General features: G+C 35.0%; 1 protein-coding gene across 3 annotated transcripts; it reads left to right on the forward strand.

Annotated features, from left to right (window-relative positions):
• LOC105171097 lies at positions 761 to 9,262 on the forward strand. Of its 3 annotated transcripts, none has more exons than XR_002287758.1 (8): positions 761 to 1,415; positions 2,715 to 4,445; positions 4,539 to 4,700; positions 4,782 to 4,836; positions 5,290 to 5,438; positions 6,582 to 6,668; positions 8,291 to 8,486; positions 8,883 to 9,262. XR_002287758.1 is itself a non-coding variant. In XM_011092113.2 (8 exons), exons 1-8 carry the CDS (start codon positions 1,344 to 1,346, stop codon positions 9,006 to 9,008), a joined length of 2,511 nt encoding a protein of 836 aa, XP_011090415.1. In that variant the 5' UTR covers positions 761 to 1,343; the 3' UTR covers positions 9,009 to 9,262. The 3 variants fall into 3 exon arrangements, 1 of the variants encoding a protein (XP_011090415.1); XM_011092113.2 differs by having other exon boundaries at positions 8,358 to 8,486; XR_848544.2 differs by lacking the exons at positions 8,291 to 8,486; positions 8,883 to 9,262 and adding an exon at positions 5,559 to 5,673.

A 9,528-nucleotide genomic window follows, 5' to 3' on the forward strand; every position in this document is an offset into this window, starting at 1 on the left:
ATATGTTTTATTTTTATTTATAATATTATTTCTAAAATATTTAAAGTTTGTAAAAATTTTATTCATTATATCCTTGCAGGAACAACATGCCACAACGGCTAATATTAAAAAAAAAAAAAAAAAAGCCCTCCACACTCACAAACGACATAACACCAGTATATCCTTGCAGGAACAACATGCCACAACGGCTAATATTAAAAAAAAAAAAAAAAAAGCCCTCCACACTCACAAACGACGGTTAATAACACCAGTACACCATTTTCTTGTGAGGTCAAAAATGAGCTTCAACTGATAAGATAACTAATTTATTAAACTCTAAAAATTTTAATTTAACTAATAATTCTTTTTAATATAAGGTATTAATTTAGATATTTTACTCTTATTTATAATATATTTTAAACCGTAAAAAGTTATTTATTGTATGCGCACACGACGACGTGCCACAATTGCTAGTTCATATAAAACAAAAGAGCATCTACACTCTCGATCGATGATTAATTAATGACACCACCTTCATAATAAGTTTTAAATATGATAATTATATTTTTAATTAAATAATTGTATTTTATTTTAATAAAAATAACTTGACGTTGTTTTAATATCACAATATTAATTTTTTTGTTGTCGATAATATCTTAAATTATTATTTTTTAAATATAATTTGTTATTTTATATGTTTTAACTTTTTTAATTGTATATTCTAAAATGTAAAAAAGTATTATTATATGAATGAAAAAACACAGTGCTTGCTTACAAAAACCCGAAAAACAAATATTGGTAGTAGTTGCAGTATATTCTTCTCTACTTGGGATACATCCAAACATCTTCAAAAGAATTTCTGTACGCGAAAAAGCATCTGAAATCAAATCATCAATCCTGAGAAAATGAGTGGTTAGGGTTCGAATTCAGAATTCTCCAACCAGAATCAAAGTTTCATAAGCGCGATATAATGCTATGGTAAGGCAAAGAAATGGAATTTGGAGAAATTGGTCGGTGTTTCTTCTCTAAATCGATGAACAGCTATGGATTTCCAGAATGTTCTCCCATAATTGATGATATTTCTCTGTTTTCTGGGGGGAAAAGACTGAAATTTTAGGTGCCCATTTTTATTTGAATGTGGAAGTTTAGGAGAAGTGCCTTTTTGTCCCGAAAGGGGGATGTTCTTCTTCCTCACTTGAACAATCGCTGTTAGAGTAAGCTGAGGAGTTTAAATCTATGTGGAAATCGCTTGTTTCCTTCACTCAAGTTTGCTGTAAATTGCTTTAAACGGCTAGATTTTGCATCTATAAAGTGTACGTAGAAGCTGGACTTTTTGTGTTAGATTTATGATAAGCTAATTTTGAATGGCGACCGTTCCTTCGGTGTCAATTCAGTGGATTCCTGAAGATGACCTCTTGCTGAAGAATGCTGTAGAGGTAATTTCTTTCGGAATGTTTAATTTCGTAGTTTATTACTTTCACTTGCAATTTGAACTCTTTTAAGTTTTATGTCATACGGGTCTAGTATTAGAATGATTGTCCAGTGGATTTCTATTGAATTTAATTTTTATTCTTTTGTTGTTAATTTTGATTTGGAAAAGTCTCCAAAGTATCTTTGTTGCTTTTCGCTAAATTACTATGTCCTGAAGTTAATATGGATGGAAGGCGAATTATGCAGTAGTTAATTATTGTAATACGTTGGGAAGAAATCATAACTCTTGAGCAGTTTATGATCTTCGAAAGTTTTATTTTTTAAGAGTTAAATGTCTTATTTTTATTTGTTTCTTGGGTTTATTAATGCTTCATTATGGACTTTCTTGTGTCTTTTAAGTTGTAAGAAGAGCTTCTCTCTAAAACTTTTGTTGGTTTATATGTTATGTCTATATGTTATGTCAGGATAGAAATAAATATCATTGGTTATAGTTAAGTATTAGGATTGTTCAACTAGGAAAAAAGAATGACGTTGAGTGGAAGTACATACCACTCTTGTCTCAAACTGGAAAAAGGAAGTGTTTTAGTTTATGACCAAAACTTCTCTAGTTGCCATTTAAAGTGGATTTTACATACCATAGGTTTGAGCTGGTGAAAAATAACAAACATGAACACATAGGTGTGTATGTGTAAGAGAGTGGGACTAGTCACATAATCGTGTATAATACTTGTGCAAAATCTTGCATTTATATGGTTGTTCAATTGTAATCAGTAAATATGTGAAAAAAGTACAGTTCATTTCATGGTCAAATCACTGGCTTTAGAGTTTTTCCCCTCATCTCTCAAAGGATGCGAAGGTTGCTGTTTTTGTTGATTCAACAGCCCACGTCACAACTTCACTTCCGGTCTACTTGCTTATCTATTATGCCTCTCTCAAACAATATCAAAGTAATGTTTTAATATACTGACTATGCATCTTTGTATGAAAAATTAACTTTTTCTTGAATCTAGGAATAGATTCAAACGTTATTTTTTTATTCATTTTCACGATATGTAAAATTTTAGTCATAGTCACGTTTTTAATTACAAACATTCTTCTTTTTTTCCTCATTCTTAGTTGTTAAATAGAGAAGTCAATACCAAAGAATAGTACTTCATGCTCGATATCTTAAATCGTTGGAGTTGTAGAACCTTGACCTTTTGAAGGTGGTATTATGTGTTCTTGGCTCACTGATAAAGTTGTTGCTTTAACTTGATGGTTAATGCATTTAGTTAACACGATACCTATCACTTTCTTCTTTTCAGGCTGGTGCATCATTGGAAGCACTTGCCAAAGGTGCGGTACAATTTTCTCGCAGATATACTTTACGTGAACTGCGAGAGAGATGGTACTCTCTTCTTTATGATCCTGATATTTCAGCCCAAGCTTCTGCTCATATCTTTGAGCTTGAGATCTCTGGCATCAGTCCAGCAGCATCAAAGTTAAATAGATCAGAGAACAACTTCACAGGAAATAAAGAGGTTTCGCAGAAGAGGAAATTAGAAAGCATCCGTAGAAAATATTATGCTATGAGAAAAAGATTCCGTAGTGAATTTTTCAGTAACAGTGATCTAGGGTTTTTTGAACCTAATCCTCATGAATTCAGCGGGCCTGGTGCTGATTTTCACAAACAGGTAATGCTTGATGGTAGTCCTTTGGGTCAAAACTGTATGCTTGGAGATAATATACCGGATCATTTAGGACTTCAAGAAGAAGATTTAGATATTTTACGGCATGCTTTTCCAGAAACAATAAGGGATATTGCTGTGGCATCTGGTGCAACTAATGTATCACAGGCTGGATGCTCAAATTCCTTTGAGGACAATCGCCAAAATAAAATCATGGGACGTTATGGATTTGATGAGAATGTCACTTCCTCAATAACAGAAGGCAGGAATTTGGAGGTCAATATCAAAAACAGAAAAAGTGCACTTACTCTCAGAAAAAATTCAATACATGAAAATCCTAATGATCCTCCTGTTGGCTTTGAAGGCAGACAACAATTCAGTGCCCCTAATTCAGATGGCTTTTCGTCTTTTCAAACAATGGTGTTTGCATCTGACCAGCCTCACTTGCGCCACTGGAGAGGGACGCAAGATGTTTCAGCTTCAGTACCTGTTAGCATGAGCCTGCAAGATACAGCTCAGGTCGCTGAAGATATGATTCCCAATGATGTAGAGGGTAAAGAAAGTAGTTCAGCAGTGTATGCAGGTGAATTTGCGGATCCTGATTCACTTTTGAACCTTTCAAATGAGGATGAGATTCTTTTGGTGGATGAAGATGAAAAGCATGCAGAGAATAAATGTTGTATTGATGATGTTAGTTCAGTCCTCGAGGGTTCTAACAAAGATGGTCAGAGAAATGATGTTGCAAAAGTTGAACAGGAGACCGGAACAGTTCCGCAGGCTAGTTTGGCACCTGATCCTACTGAAAACCCCGCGGCATTAGTTGCTGTGTCCTCTGTTGATGGAGACCAGCAAATAAATCATAACCCAGAGGTTGTTGTGCCTTCAAAATCCACTTTAGCTTCTGATTTTACGGAACTTAGTAATGGCAAAATCTGCTGCACATTGAACACTGAGGACACTGAAATTCCATGCAATGATGATATATTCTTGCTTATCCATCCTTCCACGTCATTTGGTTATTCTGCAACACAACCAGTCACCACGGTTTCTAAAAATGCATGTGCTGCCGCTCACGAGAAGGATAATGCCCAAGCTGTAAACTTGTCAATGAAAGCAAAAGATTCCACCAAAGTTCTTGGGTGGCCCCAGAAGGTGGGAATGCATAGTTTGCCAGAATCGCGGTCAGTGCACCCACTTGTTGGCGGTGCATCCAAAACTGAAATTCATGACTCCACCCCTCAGGCCCTTCTTCCTGGATTTGTCAACACAACCATCGGAGATTCCAGTAAAGGAAGATCGCTTTATGCAATTGCAAAAGTATCCAGTGATAGTCTGGCTGATAAAGAAGTTCAGGGAGTTGATATGAAGGTTGTTTGTTTCACATTCTTTTTCCTTTATTGATTTCTTATCTAGTCTAGCTTACATGAGGATGTTATCACAATACCTATGTTTTGTAAACAGGTTAGAGACAACCCAACAACAGTTACTGAGACTATGCGATCCACGGAAACAGGTTTTGCAAGAACCCCCCTTCCAGAATCAGCAGCCGATTCCTCAGTATCAGATCCTGAGGAATCTCTTATTGATGATGATGTGCCTTATTTTTCTGATGTAGAAGCTATGGTATAACTCCAGAACCTCGTGGACTTGAATCTTATCTATATTGACGTTCTGGCTTTTGATCGTGCAATTATTTCCTTGCAGATACTTGATATGGACTTAGATCCATATGATCAAGACTCCCACATTAGCAGGCAAGGTAATGTAACTAATGGGTACAGTTTTAAGTTGGTAAAAATTGGTTCTGTGTGTTCTTCATTCTCCAGTTGCTACTTCAATCGTGGAAGACTTTTAGAATAAATTTTGAGTGCAAATATTTACACTAGTACTCTTATCTTCTCACTATTATTATTTTTTTTCATGTAAGATTCTTGTATCATTTACGAATATTAGAAAACATCTGGAATAACTCTTGATTTTGACATGCACAAACTAAAGATAATTCTGTACTTATATGTTATGATGGTCACGCATTTACCTAGTAATTGAGGCTGCACCATGTCTGAAATCCGATTCACCATTACTACTGTAATGACTAATATGTATTCATGGATGATATTGTGCTCTATTTTGATCGAAGAAAAAATGCATGCTTTATTGCTGTTTCAAAATTTGATAATAATTGGTTTAGTTGGGTGTCTTTACTATTCAGTTCCTAGTTATCAGTACGATGACACTAAGAGAACAATCATAAGGTTGGAACAAGGTGCTCGTTCCTGCTTGCAAAGGGCCATGACATCTCAAGGAGCTCTAGCTATCTTATATGGCCGCCATTTGAGGCATTACATCAGGAAGCCTGAGGTACTCTGTTCAAAGCTTCCTGCTAATATTTCTCTCTTTTGTAGTTGAAGGGAAATAGACAAGGAAACAGTAGGTCCCTTATGTTTGTTATTTCTTCCCATTTGCATGTTCATGCTTCAGAACCACCTATTCTGGAAAAGATTGCTGATTGTTTTCTCTTACAAGATGCATGGATGATCTACATCAAATTCAACAATAAGCATGAAGGATTTTACTCCTACTCAAAAGTTAAAAAGTATGTAGTACATATAAGCTCCTGAACGAATAGCTGCTTTGAATATATAGGCAACTAACAGTTGTGTATTTCAATGGTATGAAGATATGTTTTAAATCTTTTAATGCTTCTTTGTGACATATGTGTGCACTATGGCACTTCTGGAGGTCTCACAAACATTTCGCAAATGGACCTACACGTCTGCCAAAGAAGTACTTGTAGAGATATACATGGTCCTCCGATAATGCACGATAATATGGATATCAATTTTTATCATGTAACAGTGCAAGTGCTTGAACTTATTTGTGCCCAACAATTCTTTCTGATTGAAGAAGTTACAATGAAAAATTATCTTTCCGCATTTGTTTTCATATGTATATAACAAGATTTTTTTGTGAAGGAAGTTGCTTGCAACATATTGATCTAAACTTTACTTATGGGTCATGTTTTGAACAGCAAACACATCATTCAGCTATAGAGGCTCTTAAAATATCTGGTTTAATGTTGCGTTGCCACCTTTTCGTGTGCCAGCAATTTCTGAAAATCAATAATCTAGACAGTTTGGTTCTCTCTTTTGATATCTGAAGAATACAAATGCTTCGTTGATCTCATAAGGCTCTTAAATTGATGGACTACAGTGCCTTCCTGTTTACTTGTCCGTCTTTTATGAAAAATAGTACTTAGAGACAGTCAAAATTCTTCAATAAAAGGGTTGCAACTGTTCTCTGTGATGCTACTAGAATGGTATTTTGATTTATAATTTCACATTTGGGTTTTGTCTCCTTAATGCCTTGTCTTTGTGCTTTCTGAGTTGTCTGCAACTTGTTATATACATTTTATGGTCCAACTGTTCCTTACTGTGACTGAGTGTGTGTTATTTATTATAAAAATCTAATACTGTTGCTTGCTTAATTAACTTTCCTTTGCAGGTTTTACTTGGAAGATCAACTGATGATGTTGATGTTGACATTGATCTAAGAAAAGAAGGACGAGCTAATAAAATATCTAGGCGGCAGGTATTATTATGCTTTTCGTTCTTCAAATTTGGGACCTGCAGATGAATGAAGTTGTGTCTGTGAGTCTTATTAACGAGTTATTCACTAAAATCATGTGTAGAATGAGGCACATCTTTAGTTGGTAGAGATCCAATGAGAAGTTATATCTTAAACTTTTTGCCATTACGGCAATAAGTTTAAGTTATTTGGTGTGTAAAGAAGCAACTTATCAGAACGATGTGCTTCCTAACTAGTGACTCTTCAACATCATGCCGTTACTACCAATCTTCTTGTTAATAATTTGGTTATAACTTGTTTGGGTTCCTTGTTTCAATAAGTTAGCTTGGTTTAACTCTATAGTCCACGGACACTCCAAAAAATTATTTGGTGTAGTGTCGACAAGGACACGCCTCGGACACGTGTTGAACATAGCAATCGCGTGTCCGAGAATAAAAAGAAAAAAAAGGAAAAGAAAAAGGACACGGTGTCAGGCAGGCGTGTCCGACACGTTTAGGGTTTTTTTTAAAATAATTTCAAAAAGTTTTGGGTTGTCTTTAAAAAAAAGAGTTTTGTGCTTAATAAAAAAGAAAAAGGACAATTCAATACACTCAAATTAGATGTTTTAGGGGAAAAGAAAATTAGAAGTTTTACGATGAAATTACTAAAATTCGAGAGATCGTCATGATAATTTAACTAATTTGATGATTATAACTTTTTCATTGCGTACTTTTTAAATAAACTAATTATGTCTATTTTTAAGCCACATTTGGTTAAAAATTTAGATGTAAGACATGCCTATTTTACGCTTTACCTTGATAATTTTTCATGTTGCATATTTTAATTTATGAGAATTGAGAATATATATAATTAAAAAAAATATTATATATAGCCGTGTTGTGTCGTAATTTTTTTTGTTGCCGTTTCTGTATCGTATCGTGACTGTATCTCTGTGCCCATGTCCATGCATCATAGGTTTAACTTAAGCAATCAAGCTAGTGTTGTTTTGTTTACCAAACTTGTATCCATGCCTTAATTTCCTTTTTCTTTTTTGGCGGTTACTCTATGGTTTATTTAAGAAAAGTTGGATGGTGGAGCTGTGTTGATTGAATAGGTTGCTCATACAGAAAGTATATGGTTATTTTTTGTTGGCTTGTGACGACAATTTCTCTTTTGATAATTGCTCTATGGCGGGGGCACAGCACTGGACAGACAATATTTAGTGCTTGCATAGCTATATCGTTTAAAAACTTGTGCTTCACTATTACTACAAGCTATAGCATTAAACATAGAGATAGGTGGTTAGTTTTGCAATTGGTATCAGAGCTAAGATCAAAGGTTTGATTCTGATGAGTAATTGTTGGGGTGTGCAAAAGCAATAACCCTTGTGGAATCCCTGGGGAAAGGGGCCAGTGGCAACAACTGATCTTGTGGCAGAGTCACCATCCAAACGTAGTGGTTGGACTATTGTAGGGATCAAATACTTTATTTTTCTTTTTCGGGGGGTGCGGTGGGGTTGTGGGTGGAAGTGTAACATTTGCCTTGGATTCTTTGCATATTTAGGGTGCGTAGAGTTATGATCTTCAGAGTAATGATGGTTGTCCCTTTATTACACAATTAAGCATTCTTATGTATTTAACTTACAGGGCACCATTTATTGTTGTTTTGGATGTATTGCAATCTCAACTGGCATTTCCATTTATATCTGCTTAGGCTATCATCAAGATGGAAGCTGATGGATCTTTCTTTATAAGAAATCTTGGTAAGAGTTCACTATCAGTGAATGGCACAACAGTAGCAACTGGGCAGTTGCTGAACCTTAGTTCCAGTTGTTTGATTGAGGTATATCTGTTGATTCAACTTACATTTCCACAGTTTACAAACTGGATATGGGACTATGTGAAATTGGACGCCTCACTTGCGAATATTGCCATCAGGCTCTTGTGAAGAAACTTTCAGAAACCTCCTCATTTGCTTAGAATTACCTGAAAGCACATTAATAAATAGCATCTGTAGTATGCTGTTGTCATTAATTTATTTTCACTGCTAATTGAGGCTTAATGTTCATTTTAACTTACTATCCTGTAATCTTATAAAGAGAAAAAGGAGACCGCTATTCTGCAAGACGTGAAGTCTCGACTGAGAAAATACAAAAGTTTTGACTGCGGATATGCTATGTAATTGACTTTTTGAGCTCTGCTATGTGAATAATTCTTGAAAATGGTAATTTTTTTGTAGATAAAGGGAATGAGTTTTGTGTTTGAGATCAACCAAGGATATGTGAGGAAGCACTTGGGTAGTTTTTGTGTGAGAAACAAAGGAAAGACGGGCAAGTCTGACTGGTCGGCTGAGGACGAATCATGAGCTTGTGAGTGCTGCTAAACAAGGTCGGTTCCTTATAACCCTTTACTGGATACGTCGAGCCTGTGCATGTATAAGTTAAGTTGCTTCGCTTTACGATGTGTAAATGTAGATATTAGCTGGTTTTAGCGCATATATGCAATGATCTCTATATACCACGTACAGCTTCCTCTTGTTATATAGCATATCGATCTTGATGTACTATATCTGTAGTTTTACAGTACTAAAATTCGTCAGGTTCTTTTTCTTTTTCTCAATTCTCGATCGTTTCTGCAACAAATTACCATCTTAGGTGTTAAATTTTCTGTTGTAATTAAATTTTCTATAGTCCACAATGATATCTTGGTTAATTTATCTTAAAAAGTAGATGAAAACCAAATAAAGATTGACGAATTAGATTAACTGTTGAACGACTATTAAAATCAAAGAGCATTAATAATTTTTTGAGTAGTGGAAGGTATTCGTAATAATATTAAATGTCAAGAGAGTTGGTTATAATGTTATTTATTTTATGGTATGACAA

This window comes from Sesamum indicum, linkage group LG9, assembly GCF_000512975.1.
Source record: "Sesamum indicum cultivar Zhongzhi No. 13 linkage group LG9, S_indicum_v1.0, whole genome shotgun sequence".
In the NCBI taxonomy this organism is placed as follows: domain Eukaryota; kingdom Viridiplantae; phylum Streptophyta; class Magnoliopsida; order Lamiales; family Pedaliaceae; genus Sesamum; species Sesamum indicum.

Bases quoted from the DNA above. Each gene is read 5' to 3' on its own strand.
- LOC105171097 (XM_011092113.2), top strand. From the start codon at position 1,344: ATGGCGACCGTTCCTTCGGTGTCAATTCAGTGGATTCCTGAAGATGAC. The intron at 4,446-4,538 runs GTTGTTTGTTTC...TTTTGTAAACAG, and splicing joins TTCAGGGAGTTGATATGAAG to GTTAGAGACAACCCAACAAC. The intron at 4,701-4,781 runs GTATAACTCCAG...ATTTCCTTGCAG, and splicing joins TTTCTGATGTAGAAGCTATG to ATACTTGATATGGACTTAGA.